Source organism: Mastigoproctus giganteus, chromosome 2, assembly GCF_048544385.1.
Source record: "Mastigoproctus giganteus isolate SK-2022 chromosome 2, ASM4854438v1, whole genome shotgun sequence".
Classification (NCBI taxonomy): Eukaryota; Metazoa; Arthropoda; class Arachnida; order Uropygi; family Thelyphonidae; genus Mastigoproctus; species Mastigoproctus giganteus.
The window spans coordinates 186,397,983-186,422,827 of NC_143576.1; the positions used below are offsets into that span (position 1 = coordinate 186,397,983).

The 24,845-nt window shown below is 38.6% G+C and overlaps 1 protein-coding gene across 3 annotated transcripts in view; it reads left to right on the forward strand.

Moving 5' to 3' along the window:
* The window catches only part of Mcm5 (Minichromosome maintenance 5), a 154,810-nt gene that overhangs the window by 120,148 nt on the left and 9,817 nt on the right, over positions 1-24,845 (forward strand). For all 3 annotated transcript variants that reach the window (XM_090368850.1, XM_090368848.1, XM_090368849.1), the window contains 2 exons: positions 13,665-13,796; positions 23,394-23,664. In XM_090368850.1, the coding sequence (XP_090224976.1) occupies positions 13,665-13,796; positions 23,394-23,664 (403 nt within the window). The remainder of the gene's footprint in view (positions 1-13,664; positions 13,797-23,393; positions 23,665-24,845) is intronic.

Consider the following 24,845-nt stretch of genomic DNA (forward strand, 5'->3'; position numbering starts at 1 on the left):
CTTTAACTGGGCCATAGTAATGTAGTCGTTTTTTCGATACGTGGTTAATGTTTTATTGTATTGATTGACCAAATTGGTAAACAGTGCCAGGTCTACTTCAAGATAAGTGGAGGTATCGAAACAACTGAATCTAACTTATTAATATAATCAGGTTTATCTAGTATTACTACTGTATCTCCTTTATCTGCCCTCTGTATAATAATGTCCTTATTTCCCCGAAGTTCTCGTAAAGCTGAATTGTCATGTGTATTCAATTTAGGAAGTCGCATTTCTCTTATGTTATTCACCACTTGGTTAACTTGTTGAAATCTTTTTGTGGAACATTACGAAGTCCAAATTCAATATCAATTACGCATTGTTTTTTAGGTAGTTTTCGATGTGGTAAATTATAATTTAGTCCTTTGGATAAAAGTGAAATCTGGTTCTGCGATAGCGTACATGAGGAAAGATTTGTAACCTGTTGATTGTCGGTTCATTGAATACTGGGTGGGGGGGATGTTCGTGACCTAGCTGATGTATTCTGTGGTAGTACGTTGTGTGTCTGTGGGGGGGGGGGTTGTCACCCAACTCATATGTACTTGGTTGCAAGCCCGTGACAATGTGTTAGAATTCGCATGGAGGTCAGCTTCATCTTTGGCTAAAGTAGCAAAGATAAAACTGAACTGGTTTTGACAGAGGTGGGAACAGAGAGGGGCAAAAGTTGCAGCCAATAGCATTGCCATGAGATGAGAATGCTCGACTACCAATTGGACAAGAAGAGGGGTAAAGAGAATATTATTATTTTTCTAATCTTAGCCTGTTCGAAAACTAGTTTGGACTGATTAATAACTGTTTACAACTTTTGCGAGCTTTGGTGTAGGCAGAAAATGAACCTGAAGATTTGGAAACAAGCCAATTACAATATGCAACATTTGTATCTTGAACAGCCTTAGCTCATTTATTGGAAAACCAAAGTTTAGATAAAAAAGAGATTTTAAGGTGAAGTGTTTAATAAGGGATTTCATCCCTATAAGAATAATTTCACTGACACAGTCTGAGCAAACATTGATATCAGAAGATTTTAAACAGTAATCCAATAACAGAAAACAAGAAAAGAAATCACAGATTTCCCCATTTTGTATTCTTGTAATGCCAAATGATGTCGTGAGGTTGAGAATGGTCATGAGAGAAAGGCACCATTGGAGAAGAGACTACCACTAAGTTGTGATCTGAGGTGCCTGTACAGGTCCACTTATCTTGACTGTGTACCTTAGAACAGTTGTTTGTGAGAAAAAGATCAAGCATGTTGGCTGCGAGGTTAGGATTGTCTGGTATTCCGGTAGGTAAACAAGCAATCCGTGTAAAGTAATAGTAACGGAGGCATGTGATGCAAGAAAGCAAGTCTATGAGCTTATGTAGCATTAGCCAAAAAAAAAAAAAAATTTCACACAACCATTCCCTCTAAAGGTTTGTTTAAATACTCCTTGAATATATTTAAGCTATCAACTTCACAACGACAGATGGAAATTTGTTCCAGCAATTAACCACCCACTGGCTAAAGGCAAATTTCCACACATGTATTCTACAACTGTCTTTCCACAATTTTAATTTATGCCCCCTCAGTTTTGTAATCTGACAAGCGAAGAAATCTATCAGAATTCACCGTGCTCAACCAATTCGCAGCCTTACACACTTCAATCAGATCACCTCGCAGGTGCCTAGTCACCAGCTGCTGCAGTTTTTTTTTTTTTTTTTTTTTTATGAAAACCCCAAACCTGAAAGTTATTAGAACCTGTAGTACTTAGTACCATGCTTGGGTTGGAGGTTGAGAAGATGAAAGAAGATATTTGTTAACATTAGACGAACTTCTGTAGACTGTAATTTTCAGGAAATACATATGAAAGAAGGTTGTTCCAGAAAACGGCAGATAAATGAGGAAGACGAACAGTTGGTTCTGTGAGTTTGAAGTTGGACAGTAAATGGACGTTGGCTGGTGGCAGCACGTGTTCGGACTGTTTTGAAAGAGAGAGCCGGAATTATAGAAGCCAATTCAAAAGAGCAGTGCCCATGAAAGTATCTGTAGAAAAGGCATGCAGCAGAAACAGTACATCAATGAGACAGCGAGTAGAGAGACCCTGTTAGAGATGAGTCATTAATTAACCTAACTGCCCTCTTCTGAATGGAATCTAGAAGCCTGAGAGAGGTTTTGGGGGCATAGCCTCAGATATGGGAACAATATTCCATGGTAGGGCGGATTTTCGATTTTTACAGAGTGACAGCTGTTTGGAAGAAAAGTAACGCCGAGAGCAAAAGAGAAACCCAAGTTTTTTAGATGCAGAGGAAGCAATATTTGTAATATGGGTAATTGCCAAAAGAGATATATCATCTTGCCTAGAAATCGGAGTGTCACCAAAGATAAGCATAGGAGTAGAAGAATCCTTTTTGCGAGATATAAGACAAGACTGAGTTTTAGAAGGATCGAAATCAACTAATTTGTCTTTGCCCCACTGCAGAATTACCTGGAGATCAGCATTTAATTAATTGGTAGCAGATATTTGAGGAGTGGAAGCTGATTGAGCAGGGCAAGGTTTCTCAAAATGGAAAGTGGAATACAATGTGCTATTGTCGGCAAAACTATGGATAGGATTTCCAGTCAATGGAAGGTCATTAATATACAACAGGAAAAGAGTGGGGGAAAGAACTGAACCTTGGGGAACACCGGCATTAGTGGAGAAGTTAGAAGACAGAGAGCCATCTACCCCTCACCCTCAGTGAGCGATCAGAGAGAAAACTGGATAACTAATTACAAAAAACAGTTGGCAAACCATAAGATGGAAGCTTGTTTAGAAGAACTTTATGCCAAACACGATCAAAAGTCTTTGAGATGTCAAGAGTAACTACTTGTGTTTCACCGAACCTTTCCATTGAATTAGTCCATAAATGGGTAACATAAGCCAGAATATCACCAGTGGATCGACACTGACGGAATCCATACTGGCGATCGTTGATCAGACGGAAGGTTTCTAGGTAGTTTAAGAGTTGGCGGTTAATTGATTTCTCCATTACTTTAGAAAGAGTAGAAGTAATTGCAATGGGACGATAATTGGATGGGAGGGATTTGTCACCCTTTTTAGGGACTGGCTGGATATGAGCAAATTTCCAAGCAGAAGGAAAAACACCTTTGGAATAAGAGAGTGAAAAAAGGCAGCAAAGAATAGGAGTAAGTTCAGGAGCACAGGTTTTAAGAACAAGAGGAAAAATAACATCAGGACCTGGAGCTTTCTTAGCATCAAGAAATCTTTTTGATAGAAGACCACAGGAGACATGTTGTGGAAGAAAAATGGGATCCTAGAAGGTCAGGTTTATCCTTGGCTGAAGTGACAATAGAACCATCTGGTTTTGACAGATGAGGGAGCAGAGATGGGCAAAAGTTGCAGCTGGTAGCTTTGGCAAGAGACCAGAATGCTCAGCTGCCATTAGGGCAAGAAGCAAGTTTTCTACTCTTAGCCTGTTCAAAATCTAGTTTGGACTGATTAATAACTGCTTTACAATTGTTGCGAGCTTTGATGTAAGCAGAAATTGAAACTGAAGAATTTGAAACAAGCCAATTGCGATATGCAACATTCTTCTCTTGAACAGCCTTAGCACATTTGTTGAAAAACGAACATTTAGATAAGAGATGAGATTTTAAAGTAGAGTGTGGAATAAAGGATTCCATTCCTACAAGGATAATTTCACTGACATGATCTGAGCAAACGTTGGCATCAGAAGTTTTGAAACAGTAATCCGACCAAGGAAAAGAAATCTCGCAGGTCATCCAATTTTGCATTCTTGTAATGCAACACTAGGTTGGGAATAGCCATGAGATAAAGGCTCCATTGGAGAAGACACTATCACCAAGTTGTGATCTGAGGTGTCTAAAGGCCACTGACTTCAGTCTTAGAGTGCACTTAGAAGGGTTGTTATGAGAAAAAGACCAAGTGTGTTGGCTGTAAGGTTAGGATTGTCCGGTATTCTTGTAGGTAAATGAACAATCTGTGCAAGGTCATTAGTAATTGCAAAAGGCTCAGCATCTCGACCAGCTGGGTTGGTGTGACTAGAAAATGGAAGCCAGCTGGAGTTGTGTACATTAAAATCACCAATGAAAATTACCTCGCTGTTAGGAAAGTTGGACTGGAGAAAGTCAAGTTGCAAAGAGAGGAAGTCAAAGAGCTACAAATGATTAGTTGAATTGGGAGAACGGTTGAGACAACAGAAGAATATGACAGAATGAGGTAGAGAGATTTTAAGCCAGAGAAGATCAAAAAGAGGTGATTCCAAATTACCAAGTCTCTGACAGGGAATATCGGAACAGACATATGCACAAGTACCACCTTTGAGGAAAGGAATCGTACAGCAAATAATTTAGGCAACTGAGATGAACAGTAGTTGAATCAACCGATCACTGATATTCTGTCAGAAAAAGTAAATGGGGCTTGGCAGACTGCAAGTGGAAATGGACATCATTGAGATTAGAATTGAGACCATGTATATTTGTGAAATGAACCAGGAAGTGTTTGGAGAGGTTTAGATCTTTTTGCAGATAAGTTTGCTCTATTAGTTTGACAATTCATGGTGTATTCAATAGTAAGAAAAGGTTGGGAGGGGGACATGCTGTATGAAGTAATGAAATTTTTGGATATGGCATACACATGGTAAGAATATACCCAGATCCTTGACATAACGTTTCCTCGACAATGGCCCCCCTCCCCTGCATACACACTACTTGGACTCCCTCCAGTCACTATCTGGCAGAGTAGAGGTAGCAAGATTATACACTAGCTGATCCGGAAGTAGGGCTTACAATACCAAGGTCTTGGGATCCTGGTAATTTTTTTCTTGTATTCAAATACCGGTATTGATACAAAAATACCAGTTTTTCAGTACTAATTTAAAAAAAAAAAGTTTATGATTTAATCAGAAATTCTCAGGAATTTTTTCACGGCACACCTAGACCAAAAGAAATACCTAACAGTTCTGTTTATTAAGCAGTTAGGTCCATAAGGAACAGTGGTCTCAGACAGTTTTTAAATTCTATACAGTGGGATCAACTGATGATGTTACCAATGGTGAATTCTAAATGGAAAGCCTTCAGGGACTTAATCTTGGAGGCTACTAGGCTTTTCTTACCAACTAAGACATACTGTTCAAGGTTCAGGCCTAAATAGATGTCAGATGAATTAATGAGGCTCGTGGCAGAAAAGATAAATGCGTGCGATGCATATAAATTATCAGGCGACACAGAAACCTACGGCAGATATAAGCTAGTCTGTAATCAAGTCACAAAGGAGGAAAGGCAGATTACGAGAAATCTTTGGCAAAGGATGCAAACAAAGAAAAACAGCAAAGAACTCTTTACTTATGTAAATTCTAGAAGGAAGGGGATGAATCAGATTGGTCCACTTAATATAGATGGTTCGACTATTGATGATCCTGCTCAAGTAGCTGATAAACTGAATGAGTATTTTGCATTCTACATTCACACATGAGGAGTTATTCAAGAAGGGGAATGCCAGAAGTTTATCAAACTCTAACAGGGAGCTAAGTGAAATTGTAATAACTGAGAGAAAAATGGAGGAGAAATTGTTGAAGTTAAACATAAAAAAGGCACCTGGGGCATATGGAATCTATCCAGTTATATTGAAGGAAGCAGCAAGGGAAGTTAGCAAACCCTTAGGCATAATTATGAGAGCATCCTTAGATTCATGTGAGGTCCACATGCACTGGAGATGTGCAAATGTATCCCCAGTTCACAAATGGGGTTCAGAGGATGACAAATAATTATAGACTTGTTAGTTTAACTTCTGTTCCGGGGAAAATTATGGAGTCACTGGTTAAGAGGTGATACAGGATCACCTAGACAAGACAGCTGTAATAGTTAAGGGGAAGTCTTATCTGACCAATTTGATTGGATACTATGCTGTGGTCACAAAGGAACTAGATGCAAAAACTAATTTTGATCTCATATACTTGGATTTCAGGAAAGCTTTTGATACTGTTGCACCTGGAAGACTGCTTACGAATTGGAGCGGTATGGCATTAAGGGCATGTTACTGCAATGGATAAATGATTGGTTGAGTGGGAGACGGCAGAGAGTGGTAATAAGTGGGCACCGCTTTACATGGACTAATGTTATTAGTGGAGTACCCCATGGTTCGGTGCTGGGCCCATTGTTGTTTTTTTGTGTATTTATCAATGATATCGATGAAGGTATATCTGCTTAATGGCTTAATGCCCAAGTTTGCAGATGATACCAAGGTTGGCAGGGTTGTTAATGACAGTAAAGACAGTATGTTACTGCAACAGGATCTAGAAAAGTTGGGCTGAGAAGTGGCAACTGAAGTTTAACACTGACAAATGCAAAGTACTCCCTATGGGTAGCAACTGTGTGGTACTACACTCAGCAAGGTGGAGAATGGAAAAGACCTGGGGGTAATTGTGCAGTCAGATATGAAGTTCTCTGAGCAGTGCAGACGGTCTGCCAGAGTAAGTCATGGAGTTTTGACAATGATATATAGAAATTTTGCTAGCAGAGACAAGGAGGTGATTATCCCTTTGTATAAGGCTGTGGTCAGGCCACTCCTTGAGTATTGTATACAGGTCTGGAGACCTAATTTTAGGAAGGATGTAGAGTTGCTAGAATGAATACAGAGAAGGGCAACAAAATTGGTGAAAGGAACAAAGGGGGGTGCATTTACGAAGAAAGGCTTAAGTTCTGCAAATTGCAGCACCTGGAGGCTAGGCACTTGTGAGGTGATCTAATCAAGATGTATAAGGTCTTGAATGTTTTGAGCAGACTTAATGCTGACAGGATATTTCCACTTGCTCAGATTAAACACCTGAGGGGACATAGATTCAAATTATGGAAAGACAGTTGTAGAATAAATGTGTGGAAGCTTGCCTTTATCCAGCGGATAGTTGATTGCTGGAACAGACTTCTATCTGTTGTTGTGGAAGTTGATAGTTTAAGTAAATTTAAGGCTGAACTAGACAAACATTTGGAGTGACTGGATGGGTGAAATGGGAAGATTTTTTTTTTTTGGCTGATGCTGTATAAGCTTGCTTCCTTTCACCATATGCCTCAAGTAATGCTAATGACAGTCAGTGTCCTCTCTAAGCCATTAGTAATTGCAAAAGCCTTAGCATCTCAAACAGATGGGTCCATGTGACTAGAAAACGGAAGCCACCTGGAGTTGTAAGTATTAAAATCACCAATGAAAATTACCCTCTTAGGAAAGTTGGACTGGAAAGTTAGGAAAGTTTTCAAACAGAAGTCGGAGTTCCAAGTGATTAGTGGAGTTGGGAGAATGATAGAGACAACAGATGAATTTGACAGAATGTGGTAGACAGATTTTAAGTCTTAGAAGATTGAAGAGAGAGTAGATTCCAAATTACTGTCTCTGATAGGGAATATCAGAACGGACATGCGTACAAATATCACCTTTGAAGCGAAAGGAATCATATGGCAAATAAATCAGACAACTGATATGAGCAGCAGTTGAATCAGCTGATAACTGGTATTCTGTCAGAAAAAGTATGTGGGGTTTGGCACACTAAGTGAAAATGGACTTCATTGAGATTGGAACTGAGACCACATATATTCTTGAAAAAGACCAGGAAGTGTTGGGGAGGTTTAGATCTTTTCGCAGATAAGTTGGTTCTATTAGTTTGACAATTCATGGTGTATTTAGAAGTACGAAAAGGTGGCAAGGACATGCTGAATGAAGTAATGAAATTTTGAATATGGCCTATACAATAATGTGCTAAGGCTGTTCAAGAGAAGAATGTTGCATATCGTAATTGGCTTGTTTCTAATTCTTCAGTTTCATTTTCTGCCTACACCAAAGCTCGCAACAATTGTAAAGCAGTTATTAATCAGTCCAAACTAGAGTTTGAACAGGCTAAGAGTAGAAAACTTGCTTCTTGCCCTAATGGTAGCCGAGCATTCTGGTCTCTTGCTATAGCTATTGGCCGCAACTTTTGCCCATCTCTGCTTCCACCTCTGTCCAAACCAGATGGTTCTGTTGTCACTTCAGCCAAGGATAAAGCTGACCTGCTAGCATCCCATTTTTCTTCCAGCTCATGTATTAATGAACTTGGTAAAACACCTCCCACCATTCCCAACACGGTCCATTCAATGCCTCCTGTGGTCTTCCGTCAAAAGGATATCAGAAGGATTTTGATGAATCTTGATGCTAAGAAAGCTCCAGGTCCTGATGGTATTTCTCCACTTGTTCTCAAAATCTGTGCTCCTGAACTTACTCCTATTCTTTGCCGCCTTTTTTCACTTTCTTATTCAAAAGGTGTTTTTCCTTCTGCTTGGAAATTTGCTCATATCCAGCCAGTTCCTAAAAAGGGTGACAAATCCCTCCCATCCAATTATCGTCCCATTGCAATTACTTCTACTCTTTCTAAAGTAATGGAGAAATCAATTAACCGCCAACTCTTAAACTACCTAGAAACCTTCCGTCTGATCAACGATCACCAGTATGGATTCCGCCAGTGTCGATCCACTGGTGATATCCTGGCTTATGTTACCCATTTATGGACTACTTCAATGGAAAGGTTCGGTGAAACACAAGTAGTTGCTCTTGACATCTCAAAGGCTTTTGATCGTGTTTGGCATAAAGGTCTTCTAAACAAGCTTCCATCTTATGGTTTGCCAACTGTTTTTAGTAATTGGTTATCCAGTTTTCTCTCTGATCGCTCACTGAGGGTGATGGTAGATGGCTCTCTGTCTTCTAACTTCTCCACTAATGCCGGTGTCCCTCAAGGTTCAGTTCTTTCCCCCACTCTTTTCCTCTTGTATATCAATGACCTTCTTCCATTGACTGGAAATCCTATCCATAGTTTTGCCGATGATAGCACATTGCATTCAACTTTCCGTTTTGAGAAATCTTGTCCTGCTCAATCAGCTTCAACTTCTCGAAAATCTGCTACCAATTCCTTAAATGCCGATCTTCAGGTAATTCTCCAGTGAGGCAAAGACAACTTAGTTGATTTCAACCCTTCTAAAACTCAGTCTTGTCTTATATCTCGCAAAAAGGATTCTTCTGCTCCTATGCTTATCTTTAGTGACACTCCAATTTCTAGGCAAAAGGATGTATCTCTTTTGGGGATTACCCTGACTTCTAATCTCTCTTGGCACAAGCACATTACAAATATTGCTTCCTCTGCATCTAAAAAACTTGGTTTTCTCTTTCGCTCTCGGCGTTACTTTTCTTCCAAACAGCTGCTTACTCTGTATAAATCGCAAATCCGCCCTGCCATGGAATATTGTTCCCACATTTGGGGTGGTGCCCCCAAAACCTCTGTCAGGCTTCTAGATTCCATTCAGAAGAGGGCAGTTAGGTTAATTAATGACTCCTCTCTAAAAGAGTCTCTCCACTCGCTTTCTCATAGACGCACTGTTTCTGCTGCTTGCCTCTTTTACAGATACTTCCATGGGCACTGTTCTTCTGAATTGGCTTCTATAATTCCTGCTCTCTCTTTCAAAACAGTCCGAACACGTGCCGCCACCAGCCAACATCCATTTACTGTCCAACTTCAAACCCACAGAACCAACTTTTCATCTTCCTCATTTATTCATTCAACTGCCGTTTTCTGGAACAACCTTCCTTCATACGTATTTCCTGAAAATTACAATCTACAGAAGTTCAAGTCCAATGTCAACAAATATCTTCTTTCGTCTTCTCAACCTCCAACCCAAGCACGGTACTAAGTACTATAGGTTCTAATACCTCTCGTGTTTGGGGTTCACATAAAAAAAAAAAAAAACATCGTAAGCATATTCCCAGTTCCTTGACATAATGTGGCCTCAACAACGGTCCCCCCCCCCTGCATACCAATAGGTTCAGTCCAGTGGGCTATCTAGCAGCTGGCCTGTGAACACTGTTTTAGAGCTGTACCCTCAAAATATATGGAAGAGTGGATCTTTGGATCTTGCCATGATGTCCATCATAACCTCAAAAGATATTAATCATACTGTATGATGAAAGAGATGGGGGGGGCAGGTTTACTAGAGCTTTGTTCTGTAGACTAAACGTGGGTTCCACCACTTCTGGCTTCCAATAAGCAAAGTGGTGGTATTGCACCAGCTGATGAGAGTCATCTACCACCTAGTACTGCCTGGTAACACAGAGGTGCAGCATTCCTCTGTGTGGTGTGGACATCGCACCTCAACCTCTGCTTATATTGGTTCGCACCTGGTTGGTCACCTCCAGTGTTCTAGGTGCCATAATTAAGGACTTGCACATGGGGGTTATACCCAGGTTACTAACATTGACATCTACTGGCAAAAATGGGAAATATACTAAAAGCACAAATCAAAAAACAAATAATTTTTTAAAAAGTTCAATACATCAAATTTGTACGTAAGTGAATCACCGAATTTGTGAAAATGGCATCATTTTATTATATCTCATATTGTGAATAATCTCATATTGTGAATACCTTCACAAGTTGCCTGATATTGCACTACCTCGAATAAGCAATGCTTCACCAGTGGAGAAGACTATTGTTACTTATTCGCAGTGGATACCCAGATGGCCTCTCATTGGTGTTGCAGTAAGTGACAACCCAGTTATGAAGTATAACTTCACAATATATGAGACTCCAGATGGTGTGCAACAGTATAAACTGAAAAAGATTTTAAGGGCAAAAGCCTCAACTCACTTATTATAATGTAGTGCAATATCAGGCAACTCGTGAAGGTATTCACAATATGAGATATGATACGATGCCATTTTCAACAATTCAGCGATTAACTTATGTACAAATGTGATACTAATGCACTAACCAGTTATGTAAGTGAATTTTCCATGAGTTGAGGCTTTTGCCCTTAAAATCTGGCATCTTTCGTATTATGAAGTTTTACTTCATAACTGAAGACACACCACTAAGACCAATTGTATCCTGCTGTGGATCACCGACTTACGAGCTGTCCAAGTTTGTCTCGAGACTTCTTTCTCCTCTAGTTGGCAAGACCACCTACACCGTCTCCAACAGTGTTGAGTTCATAGAAAGGATCCACTCTATATCCATCTCACAAGATCAGGTCATGGCTTCGTTCGATGTAATATCACTATTTACCTCCATCCCAGTGGAACTTGCCATCTCTTGTGCGAAACAACTCTTGGACAACGATGAAACCCTTAGCGACAGAACTAGGCTGACGCCTGATGACATTTCTGCCGCCCTCAGACTGTGCTTAACAGGGGGTGCAATCATGTTTAACGACTCAATCTACCAGCAGATACATGGCACAGCCATGGGTTCCCCTGTCAGCTCTGTCACAGCAAACATCGTGATGGAGGAGTTAGAGGGACGTGCATTTACACATGCGCCAGATCACATCGCCTTTTTGGCACCTCCGTAGCCAGGTGGGAAGGAGCAGCAGTGCGTAGCACACGCTTCTTGATTAGACCGGGGTTCGAGCCCGTCACCACCAAATGCGGAGGATGCGGAAAGGTCAGGGAATGACCACCGCATATTCCCGGAGCAATATGGCCTTAGTTGCTAATGCTCCTAAAAACCAAATAACAATAACAACAACAACATCGCCTTTTGGTGTCGCTATGTAGACGATGTGTTCGTTGTCATCCCTAGAGACTCAGGTCAACGACTCCTAACCCACCTCAACTCACTATTGCCCTTCATAAAGTTTACGATTGAGCTGGAGTCGAACAACTCTATACCATACCTAGATACACTTGTCCGGCGCGAAGACACATGCTTGAAGACGACAGTTTATCGCAAACCTATGTGTGCTGGCCAATTTACCAACTTCCGGTCAGCACACACGCGGGGCCACCTCCTCTCCACTGCCCGAACCTTGCTAACTCGCGCCTGGACACACTCCAGCTCCGCAGATGAAAGACGCAAAGAGACCACCAGAGTTAAAGTAGACCTTACGAGGTGTGGCTATCCCATCGACGTCCTTGACAGGTGTGATCTACAGGCACGCGACAACGTGACGACCAACAGCAACGCCAACAGGGTCGAGTCATCCACGAGGGCATTTATCCCATACTACCCCAACCTGTCACAACAGATCGGTAGAATCCTAAAATCACATGGGATAAAATGCATCCAACTCCCAGGCAAGAAACTGCGTTCTCTTATCTCCAACGTAAAAACACCCGTCCCCACTCTTCTACAGAGCGGTTTGGTCTATCGCATCTCTTGCCGTGACTGCACCAGCTGCTACTTTGGAGAGACTGGACGTCGACTCAAGAAACGTCTCTCAGAACATAAAAGGGCGATCCGTTTGGCAGATGTAGAACACTCAGCTATCGCCGAGCATGTCTGGACAACCCGCCACGACATCGACCCACACCGCGATGTCGTGGTTGTGGACAGGTCCCACCATTACCTAAAGCGCACCTGGTTGGAATCGTTAAATATAAAATGCTCGGATGCCTCTTTGAACTGGAACAGTGGTTGGCAAGTTAACCCCATTACAGAGGCAGTAATTCTATCCATAGACAAACGCTGGCCACGTCACCACCATATGTCACAGCCACAAACATCAACAAACAATTACCCACGCGCCTCACGCACCATCCTGGCAGTGCACATCTCTATTCCAACTGCCATTCATGTATTCAATCTGAAGAAGGCTGCCTCCCAGCCGAAAGCTTATTAATTGTAACTCCAGTTTTGCTGTGAGAAACAAAATAAAATTTTTCGTAATGAATCCAGAGCACGTACGCCTTTTTTACTATGCCTCTCATATATACATACAACATTAATAAATGTGATGTTACATCATCACCTATGCCATCAATAAGTGTGACATTACATGATCACAAGACCAAAATATACATTTTGGTATTTTGACCTTTTAAATAAAGGAGCTACATATGGTTACCACTCCTTTTACAGTTTACCACTCCTTATAAAAGGTCAGAATGTAAACGTTCAAAAGAAAGAGCAGAAATGTTTTTTTTTTTTTTTTTTTTTTTTATGGAAACCCAAACACGAAAGGTATCAAAACCTGTAGTACTTGGTACCGTGCATGGGCTGAAAGAGAAGTATGGGGGCGGGGGGATGCTGGAAACTTTGCTTAGAGAATAAACATGGGTTTCACCACTTCAAGCCTCCAATAATTGAATTTAAACATTGGTTTTTAAGGTAGACTTTCCAGCAATACACCAAGTTTACCCCCCTTTTTTTTTTCTTTTTTTTTTTTTTTTGTAAAAAAAGGGTGAACTTATACAGTAATGCATATTACTGTTCAGTTTGCTGAAAAATTTGGTGCTATAATCAAAGTATGCAATTTTGAAATGACTATAACCAAGGTCATCATAATTTATGTGGATATTTTTCTTAACTGAATTAATTTTTAGGTTATAGTTGAATTATCATTATTTCTGATTCATTTCATTTGAGTTTGACTGTACATGGCAGGGAAACATCAGTAAGTTTAAAGTCAAAGAGAATAGAAGGGTCAATATTTTGGTCCTAGAATTACTTTGTGTACTAGTCAGTTTGATGGGATTGTGTGAGTTTCCAAAGAAATATGGTTGATCAAAGTTATTATATAATTATTCATTGTGATGTGAAACAGTATGAGAATTTTTCTTCACTTTAAAGCATAACTTTTCCATTTAACATTCATTTATTTCACACTATCTTATTGATAGTAAGTGTGGGCCTCGTCTATCTCAAGAAGCTGGCGAAAAGCTAAAGAATCATTATCTTGTAATGCGTAATGGTGCTCGAGAACATCAACAGGCAATACAGAAAAGATCAAATAGTATCCCTATTACAGTCAGGTAAGTGATAAATAATTACATCTGAAGCTTGCTGAAAAGAACCTCTTGAAAATTTAATAGGTTTTAATGATTCAAATAGTAATTTTGATGGATAATTAGGATGGCTGTAACTTAGCAGAACTACAGCCATCCTTTCTAGTTAAATTCATAATATTCATTAAATATTAACCAAAATTACTAAACATTTAGGTAAGCAATTGGTCTCTAGAATTTCTATTGCCAAACCTAGAGATTGGTTTGATATTTTTCAGTTTTGATTTAGTTATGCTATACCATATTTCCAAGACATTGTTCTATTATTTTCTTCTAGTTTTACCACCTCCTGAACTATTAGGTTTTGGTGGTGGGGGGAGAATAGAAGTTACTGCTCTCCTGTAAACTATTTTCCAAATCTAAGCATAAGTGTTAAAAAGTGTTAAAAAAAAACACTTAAATTAACGTAATCATATGTAAAAAACTTAAATTAACATATACATTATGTTAATTTAAGTTTGTTTAGCTATTTTAATTTTCTTTACCTTTGTTTAATTATTATAAATTATTTATTTTATCACAAATAAATTATTTATTCATGTATGTGAATACAGGGAAGAAAAAAGCGAATCAGATTGGACCCTTGTGCACTGAGTGTGGAGAAAGTCTTAGAAACCCAGCTGATGTTGTGGATGAATTGAACAGGTACTTTGCATCTGTCTTTACTGAAGAAAGCTGCTCTATGCTAAAAAGAGCCTGTGCGAGTGGGGCTGAGCCATATGAAATTAGTGATGTCATAAGTACAGATTAACAGATTAATTTATTAGAAAAACTTTTGAGCATAAAGGCAAGTAAGGCCCCTGGAGTTGATGGCATATACCCTGTAGTTTTGAAGGATGCTAATGGAGTGAGGGAATGTATTGAACCATTGAGGTTAATTATGCAGGCATCTTTGGATTGGAGAAGTGCCAATATATAAAAGCGGTTCTAAGAGTGAAGTTGGTAACTACATACTAGTTAGTCTGACTTCAGTGGTAGGAAAAATCTTAGAGACAGTGATTAAGAATGCAGTCCAAGAACATTTAGATAGATATGGCATTCTGAAGGACACACAACATGCTTTGTTAAGGGTAAATAATGTTTAATTAACTTAGTAGGCTATTTTTTACGCAGTTACTCATAAGCTGGATTTAGGGAATAATTTTGGCATAGTTTATATGGATTTTAGCAAAGCATTTGACTTGGTCGCTCATGAGAGGTTGCTGTATAAGCTTGAACAGGTTGGGATTACTGGTAAGATTCTAAGATGGATTGTTGGGTGGCTGCAGGGCAGAAGACAGGGTTGTGATTAATGGATATTCTTCAGATTGGTGTAACGTCAGGAATGGGGTTCCCTCAAGGATCGGATTCTTGGACACTGTTGTTTCTCATTTTCATAAATGACATTGATGAAGGGATAGAAGGCATGATGTCAAAATTTGCAGTGATGTAAAGATTGACAGAGTCGTTAATGGTCAGTGCCGAGCAGCACTCCTTCAGGATGACTTGAACAGACAGACATCAAAGATTATAAGAGAAGTGGCTGTTTTAATGCTGCCAAATGCACTTGGGGAATAGCAACCCACAAATAAACTATTCACTTGGTGGGGTTAAATTAAAACAGTGGAGTAGGAAAGAGATCTGGGAGTTACTATATTGGCAGATATGATGTTTTCTGAACAGTGAAAACAGGCAGCCAGGAAAACCCAATGGTGTTCTTTTAAATGATTTTTCAAATGCTATCTGTAGAGATAGGGAGGTCATAATCCCACTATATAAGGCAATTTTAAGACCACATTTGGAATACTGTGTTCAAATATGGAGACCTCATCTGAAAAAAAAGACATCAAGCTTCTTGAAAGGGTGCAAAGACAGGCAACTCAAATAGTGAGATCGGCAGAAGGACGACTATATGAGGAAAGACTCCGTTTATGTGGGCTACAGAGCTTGGCAACCAGGCACCTCAGAGGTGACCTGATGGAGGTTTATAAGGCTCTGAGAAGGATTAGTAGAATGAATGAAGGTTGAATTCTCACTGTTCTAAACAATTCCAGAACTGGGGATCATAAATTCAAATTACAGGGCTTGAGGTTTAGATTAGATCTGTAGGAAGTTTTTCTTTTTAACGAGCGAGTCATTGATAGCTGAAACAAGTTGTCCTCGCAGTTAGTTTAAGGCTGACAGTTTGAATAAATTCAAAGGTCTACTGGATACTTACCTGTGTGAGGAGGGAAGCATATAATTTGTGTTTTCTTATCTACTTGTTTGGGTTTTTTTTTGCAAGTGCAGCAGAAGCCTGTGGCTTCTTTGCATATGGTGAATACTATTACTATTTCCAGTTGTTTTAAATGTTTTTCCAAATCATATCTTGCCCAGGTCAAATTGATTTGTTTTGGTTTACCAGAAATGATGGCCCTGGTAAACCTGCAAATAACATGTCTTATTTAAGGACATGAAGTTATATTTGATTTTATTACTTTCTTTCTGACCACTTTTGACAGCTTTCTACTATCTCTTTATAGTCTTTCTTTCTACCTGCTGAACTTTTTATGTTTTCAGAGGGAATGGCAATTTCCTGCTCTTATGACCCACTATATTTTAATTTCCTTCTCCTCCTCTGGAATAATTGCCAAACAAATAAAACTCTTTCACTGGTGCAGGCCTAATGTAGCTGAGTGGTCAGATCAGGAGTGCAAGTGAAGTAGCACATGCTCTTTGAGTGGACCTAGGTTCAAGCTAGTGATTGCTAAATACAATAATGTTTGTATTAATTGATTTATTTGTAAACTCCACTCACATGGTCATTGTGCCGGAAACAAGAAATTTTTTTTTTTTTTTTTTTTAATTTTCTAATGGAACTGGAAAGTGTAGGCTGATAAACTTCTGTATGTATGTAGCTCTAAGGAAATTGCACTTCTAACCTGTTGTTCTAATTTGTGTGTGTTATATAACAGGTTACATGCTATTTTGCATCAAAAATGACAGCAGCCTGTCTCCTTTTTCTATCCAGATATAAGGAGCTAATCTAAACTTTTTTTTCGTTGATTTAACATATTTATTTACAATTTATTAATTAGTTTTGAATACTTTGTAGAACTATAAACTATATTTACGTAACGTGTGTGTGTGTGTGTGTGTGTGTGTGTGTGTGTGTGTGTGTGTGTGTGTGTGTGTGTGTGTGTGTGTGTGTGTGTGTGTGTGTGTGTGTGTGTGTCCACATGCACACGCTAGTTAGGATATTAGAAGGAAGGAGTTCAGTTAGTCCACTTGATATCAACGGTTAGACTGTTGATGATCTTGCTCAGGTTGCTGACAAACTGGCATCCACTTCCATAAAGAATTCCTCATTGAGTATTGAGGAATTCTTGAGGGAAGTGGATGCTAGAAGTTTATCAAACTCTGGCAGGGAGCTAAATGATTTTTTAATAACTGAGAGGAAAGTGGAAGAGAAATTGTTGAAGTTAAACAGAAGAAAGGCACCTGAGGTGGATGGGATCTATCCAGTTATATTAAAAGAGGCAGAAAAGGAAGTAAGTAAACCCTTAGCCATAATTACGAGAGCATCCTTGGATTCAGGGGAATCAAAAGGTGAAACGAGTAATTACAGACCTGTTAGCTTAACTTCTGTTCCAGGGAAAATAATGGCATCACTAGTTAAAAAGTAATGCAGGACCATCTTGACAGTTATACTTCAGACACAGCATGGGTTTGGTTGGATACTATTCATGCAGTCACAAAGGCACTGGATGCAAAAAATTATTTTTATATCATATACTTGGATTTCAGGAAAACTTTTGATACTGTTGAACAAAAGACTGCTGTACATATTGGAGCAGTGAGACATTAAGGGAAAGTTCTGCTATGGATAAAGGGATGCTTGAGTGGAAGAAGATAGATTGGCAATCAATGGACATTGCTTTTCGTGGACTAATATTATTAGTAAAATCTCCCAAAATTCATTCTTAGGCCTGTTGGTGTTTTCTATATTTATTAATAATATTGATGAAGGCATATTAGGCTTAATGCCCAAGTTTGCAGATGATACAAAGGTTGGAAGGGTGGTCAGTGGCAGTAAGGATGGTATACTACTGCAACTGGATGTAGAAAAGTTAGGTAGATGAGCTGAGAATTGCAATTGAAGTTTAACAGTGACAAATGCAAAGTATTGTATGTGGGTAGTAGTAACCCCCCATAGTAACATAGCAACTATGTGTAGTACTACATGGAGGGTAGTAGAAAATGAGAAAGACCTGGGAGTAATTGTGCAGTCAGATATGAAATTCTCTGAGCAGTTCAAACAGGCTGCAGGACAGCTCATGGGGTTTTTGAATGATATGCAATAATTTTACTAGCAGTGATGGAGATGATTATTGCATTGTATAAGGCCAGGAAGGCCACATCTCAAGTACTATATACAGGTTAAATAAATTCAAGGAAGAACTACACAAACTATTGGAGGGGATGGATAGGTAAAATTTTTTTTTTTTTTTTTTTTTTTTTTTCGCTGATGCTATCATAAGCTTGCTTTCTTGCATAATTTGTCACTACCAATTCTAAAGCATATGAATAAATGCAATGGGATGAAAACTGGAAGGGATCTATTACCCTTTTTAGCAATTGGCTAGATATCAGCAGGTTTTCGTGTAGAAATTGAATCATTATTGGAATAAGACACTTTAAGTGACATGAAACAGGACTAAACTGTGGAGCACAGGTTTTGAGACCTAATGTAAAAATGCTATCAGATTGGACGTTACCTTGCATCAAGATTCTTTTAATGTCCTTCTATCAAAAAACCACAGGAGAGATTGAATGGAATGTGTTTCATAGAATGTGATCCTCAAAATTATCGATGCGAGAGTTAGAGGAGAAATAGTACACCAGTAAGTTATCTTTAGATGAGGATGCAATAGAACCATCAGGATATATAAGAGGTTGAAGTATGGATGGACAAAAGTCATGGCCAAAGACTCGACTACCATTCGGATGAGAAACTAGACTTCTACTTTTTACCCTGTTTAAATTCACTTTGTATTGATTAACAACTTTTTTTACAATTGTTGCTAGCTTTAGTTTGTATCAAGTGAAGCTGGAGATTTATACATAAACTAATTTTAAATGCCATGTTATTATCTTGAATAGCCTTAGCATATTTATTAGATAACCAAGGTTTAGATAAAGAACAAAAATTTAGGATGGAATTAGGAATAAAGGATTTCATCCCTACAAGGATAATTTCACTGACGTGATTTGATCAAACATTAGGATCAGATTTAATGCAGTAATTCAACCAGGGTAAAAGAGGGGAAAAAATAGTGCAGATCATCCCATTTTACATTCTTGTAATGCAAAAGGGCACATGGCTGAGAATGGAGATAGGAAAGAAGCACCACTGGAGAAGAGAGCATCACCAAGTTATTATCTATGGTAATTAGAGGACCACTAATATTAGCTGCGTACTTTGAAGGGTTTTTAGTGAGGAAAAGATCAAGGGTTGTTAGATGTGTGGTTAGGATCATTTGGTATTCTAGTAGGTAAATGAAATTGCATAAGGTCATTAGTAGTAGAAAAAGCCTTGGCACCCCTACCAGATGGAATTATGAACATTTAAAATCATTAAGGAAAGTTTGGAGAAAGTGGAGTTTGAAAGCATGTCTGCATGATTTGTTGAGTTAGGAGAAAAATAGAAATAACAGATGAATTTGCAGAATGGGGTAAAGAAATTTAAATCAGATGAGATTCCAGATTAGGAAGCTTTGGCAAGGAATATGACTTCAACATATTTCATTAGTATCTTTTGAAGCTAAAAAGGATCAGAGCAATTAGATAATGATTAATTAAGACATGATGTGATTGAGTTAACTAGTAGATAAATTTCTGTCAGAAAGAGTACATAGGACTTGGAAAATTGCAGATAAAAATGAACACACTGGGTTTGGAACTGAGACAAAATTCTTGGGAGGTAAAATCTACTTCATGTACCTAATCCTGTTATTCTGATATACTGTTTATCTCTTTTGATCTCTGTTATACAGAGTGGGCCTTGTGTTTTACCTACAAATATTTTGTACACTTTAAATCTTGAGATTAGTTTCATGCCTATATTTATATTTAAATGGATTGCTCAAACTATTTTCAGTAATTTACTTCTTGGCAAATCATACATATGTTTTGTCTGCAGCAGGCTGATCCAATCTCATGCTGTTTCTTTCATTAGAGCAGTGTTTCTCAAATGGTGTTCTGCGGAACCCTGGGGTTCTGTGAGGTAAAATTAAGGGTTCTGCGAAAAAAAAAAAAAAAATCTTTTTTTTTTTTAAATTTTACACATTAAAAGTTAAAAATATTGTAGGTATGTTTATATCTGTCTGACGAGACAATATTTGGGTCAGGTCACTTTTACTGCACAGCTTGTTTACTAAACTGCCTTTGTAATTGTAATCCAGAACCTGCACATTACATCGACTGTATACTACTGCACCTACCTACCTAAATACTAGGAAACAACAGCCAAACGGCTGTGATTGATTACGCTCCATGTTTGGATCCATATTTCACATGGTGGGACGTTTTTTGTATTTTTTTTATATTAATAATAAAAAACAAAGAATTTAAAGGTATTTGACCTTGAACCAAGAAAATTTTTCACCTGCACCGCATTTATGTGTTTTTTTATGTGCTACGCTAAAAATATTTAAGGGGTTCCATTATGTTGTACAAAATATAAAAGGGGGTTCCATGACTAAATTTAATTGGGAAACACTGCATTAGAGTATTTGGAATTTAGGTAGCAAAGCTAAAATATGGTTAACCCTGTGCAGCTTCAAAGATGAAAATGATCCCCAACCTAAATATTATTCCTGTGATCAATTTGCACTTTTACTGAACTGTAAGCTGGAGCTTCCACTGCCCTTCCATTTGAGAAAAGATTGCCTGCTTCCTTTCAGAGGCACAAGACAGAAACCTTAATTTATTTACCTCTGCAAACAGAAATATCTTTTTTTGTAAGAACTTTACTCCTCTTCATCACTTTGAATCACTAATAAGTTGAATATTGGCATATCTCAGTTTCCTTTAGATTTGGATTATACAGGGTGTCTCAAAAATATTGGTACAAATGTTTAGGGGAGGTAGGTAACATCTAAAGGAATGCGAATTGCATAGGAATCCATAACCGGAAACGTCACGGGGAAGTAGTAGCAGAGACACAAGAAGCAGAAATGACACAAGACAGTAATTAGTGGCAAACATTTATTTGACATAATGTTAACAATGGAGTACGAGATGGATGCATTTCATGATGTTACAACAGATGCTCAAAGGTTCCACCATGAGACGCGATGCATGTGTGACACTGATGCAGCATAGATTGGCAGACACGGTTGAACACACCTGGAGTTTTTTTGACAGTAGCAGCAGTGCAGACGAGTCTCGCCACAAGATCCATTTCCGTCTTGACAGGCGATTCATACACGATAGATTTGAGGGCCACCACAGAAAGAAATCAAGGCTCGATAAATCAGGTGAGTGTGGGGTCCACCATGGCCAATCCATCGACGCCCAAAACGCCTGTTCAAATGGTCACGAACACACCTTCCATAATGGGCAGGCATCCTGTCATGTTGAAACCAAATGTTGCATCTCACATTTGCTGGAACATCATCAAGTAACCCTGGTAGAACTTGTTCAAAGATCCGATATTTAGCGGAGTTCATGTGGGATGGTAACAGGTATGGGCCGACTAAGCAGTCACCGACCATACCTGCCCACACATTTATTGCGAAGCGATGTTGTGCTGCATGGGAGCCCACACCATGTGGGTTGTTGTGAGCCCACACATGAGCATTGTGCTGATTGAATAAGCCTTCCCGAGTGAAATAAGCCTCTTCCTTGAACCTTGAATTTTCCAGCTATGAACAAAACATAGGCTGGAAAATTCAAGTCTTGAACACTTTCTTGGAGAAACCACTGCAAAAGCCACACATGCAGGATGATCTTGGGGGGGGGCAGTAACTGAACCCTTTGAAGATGAAAGGGGTGTAAGAAATCATCGTGCCAGACACGCTATACACTGCAACAAGACATCCTAAGGCAGAGGCAACGGCACGTGTGCTGGTAGTAGGATTATTCTGGACGGCATTCAACACACTTTTTTCCATGGTGGGAGTTTGCGTCGAACGTGGTCTGCCCACACTACTCCTGTTACCTCTAAATGACCCATAATTGCACAAATTTTGATGTACACATGCAAACAAACGGTGGTCCGGTACATGTCTGTCTGGGAAGCGTTCTCCATAAATTCGTTGAGCGGCTCGTCCATTGCCCTCTGCTAATCCATACACTAGGTGCATGTCTGCCAGCTCACAGTTCGTATATCGATGCATGCTCTTCGTGCGGCGACTACTGCTTGAATGAGTAAACCAGAAATTTTCCCTTCTCGCGAACTGATGAACAGCGCCGTCTACCGACTTACGGTGACGTTTCCGATTATGGGTTCCTATGCAATTCACATTCCTTTAGATGTTACCTACCTCCCCTAAACGTTTGTACCAATATTTTTGAGACACCCTGTAGAATGCAAGTAATTAAAATTATCACTTCCTTTCCATGAATGAATCCAGTTTATAGCTATATTTTTCTGATGTATTGTTTTCCATGTTGTGTCCATTAGTTTTAGTGCTTTGCCATTGCTATGTGATTGTATCCTATGCTGATAATACAGCTTGGTGTAATTTGTATTTCTGTATTATTTTTTATTAACTGATCTTGCTGTGTATTTGAATTGTATTGCTGCATAGTATTTTTCATTAACAGTAAATTCACATTTATTATTTATTTATTAATACTTTCATTTTAAGCATATGAAGAAGAATCTTTAACAAAATAAGTGGTGAATGCATTTTCCAAAATTATTATAGTTTGATGCACTGTGGGACGCTTATCAAAAGCCTTAGATTACAACCTGATCTCCAATATCAACTGTGTCTAGACCTGCTGCTAGATGGTGAGACTGGTCGTAGTAGAACGATTCTTGGTAAAGCCATGTTGACTGGCGCAGATAAAGTGCAATGGTGTTTGTAGAAAAGCTTCTGAGTATACTCAGATGGCTATGCAGTAGAAAGAAATGTTAAGAACTGCATTATTATGCCATATGCATTGTGTTCAGTTAACAATTGACCATGCATATTTTGTAGTAATGTGTAGAATTGAAAGCATAACATTTCTACCTGCAAACAGTAGAAATGTCATACAATCATGGCTTGCAGTGTTTGTTTAAAGAGCAATTAATATATAAATGAAAAAATAAAGGCTCAGTAAAATTAAAGTAAAATATTCATTAGGCTGTGCATGCAAGTGGAAAATACAAGTTCCATTGTGGTGTAAACTGTGTACATCTTTTCTTTTATTAGATTTCTATATGTACCACTTTATTTTGTAGACTTTCAGACTTCTGCACATAAATTATGAATTGAAAACTAAGATATCCGTCCATCTTAGTTTTTGGTTTCAAGATTCAAAGTATTAATTAATGTATATTGGTAGAGTATTGTTAAACCACACAGTGACTTTGGCTTTTTATTCCTTCAGGCAGTTGGAAGCCATCATTAGGATTTCTGAGTCTCTAGCAAAAATGCAACTGCAAATATTTGTCACGGACAGCCATGTGGAGGAAGCATTACACCTGTTCCAAGTTTCCACTCTTGATGCAGCCATGTCTGGAAAACTAGCAGGAACTGAAGGGTTCACCACAGAGGAAGAACATCAAATGCTCATTCGAATTGAAAAACAATTAAAGAGAAGATTTGCTATAGGTTCTCAAGTTTCCGAACATAGCATAGTACAAGATTTTCTGAAACAGGTAACAGTTACTTAAATATTATGACTACCGACTAGTTTTGGTTAGAGTCCTCTGAAGTCGGGAATTGGGTACACATAACTTCTCATAAACATTGACCAATTCAAAAGAAAGTTTATTATAAAATAAAAGATTATAAAATATTTAGTTAAAACTCATTAAATTAAATACAATATATTAAATTAAACAATTAAAATTGATTAAAAGTGCTAAAAATATACATGAAAAACTAAAAATGTAATACATAATAAGTACACTACAGCTTTTGGTTATAGGCAGTCTTTATTAATTATTAAATACTATAGTTAATCATGTGTGCAAACATGAGTCATGGAGGGGAAGGAAGATATAAAGTGTTGAACTAGAATGGAGAGTCTAGGTAGTAGGGCCCAAGTGTTCTGTGGCTAAGCGATCATTATGAGATTTCAAAAGCGGCTTCATAGCAAGGAGTTTTTCTTCTGTTTAGTTTAAACATTAGTGTATTTTAATTACATCAAATTAAGAAGACTTCTCCCTTACGAGCATTAAGTGAAGTCAGGAAAGGAAGAAAGTAAGTACACCTTTCCTTTATGTTTTGTTTAACTAACCCAACTAACCTAATTTGCTGCTTGGCTATTTGTAGCACACTCTTGCCTACTTGTGGTGGGCTAGTAACCTGGGAAAGCAACCCTCAGGGCCAAAAGGAGTAGAAATGGATACTAATGAATTCCCACATTTAAAGCCTAAGAGCGCTCAACACAATGGCAGTCATAAAACTGACCATGACTTCTCTCTGTCGAGGAGACTGAAAAAGGACATAAGCAAACAGGAATCTCCAGTATTCCTTATATTGCAATCTCTGTCAACACAACCTGTGAGCAAGCTCTTCCCTTTCATCATTCAGCGATACCTGGAAAATGCTGCAGGATCACTGAAGATGGTGAAACATTTCTAATAAGGAGATTTACTAATAGAGACCTTTTGCTTGAGACACTGTGAGCTATTATTAGGCCTCACTTCTTTAAGTAGAATTCCAATTCAAGCCACCCTATATACAACTCTAAATTCTTCCAAGGGAGTGATTACTGAATGGAGTCTGTTAAACATTTCTGAAAAAGAAATAGTCCAAGAACTAAAATATCAAAATGTTACTAAAGCAAAAAAAAAATCATGATATGGAAAGACAGCTGCTTAGTCCCAATATG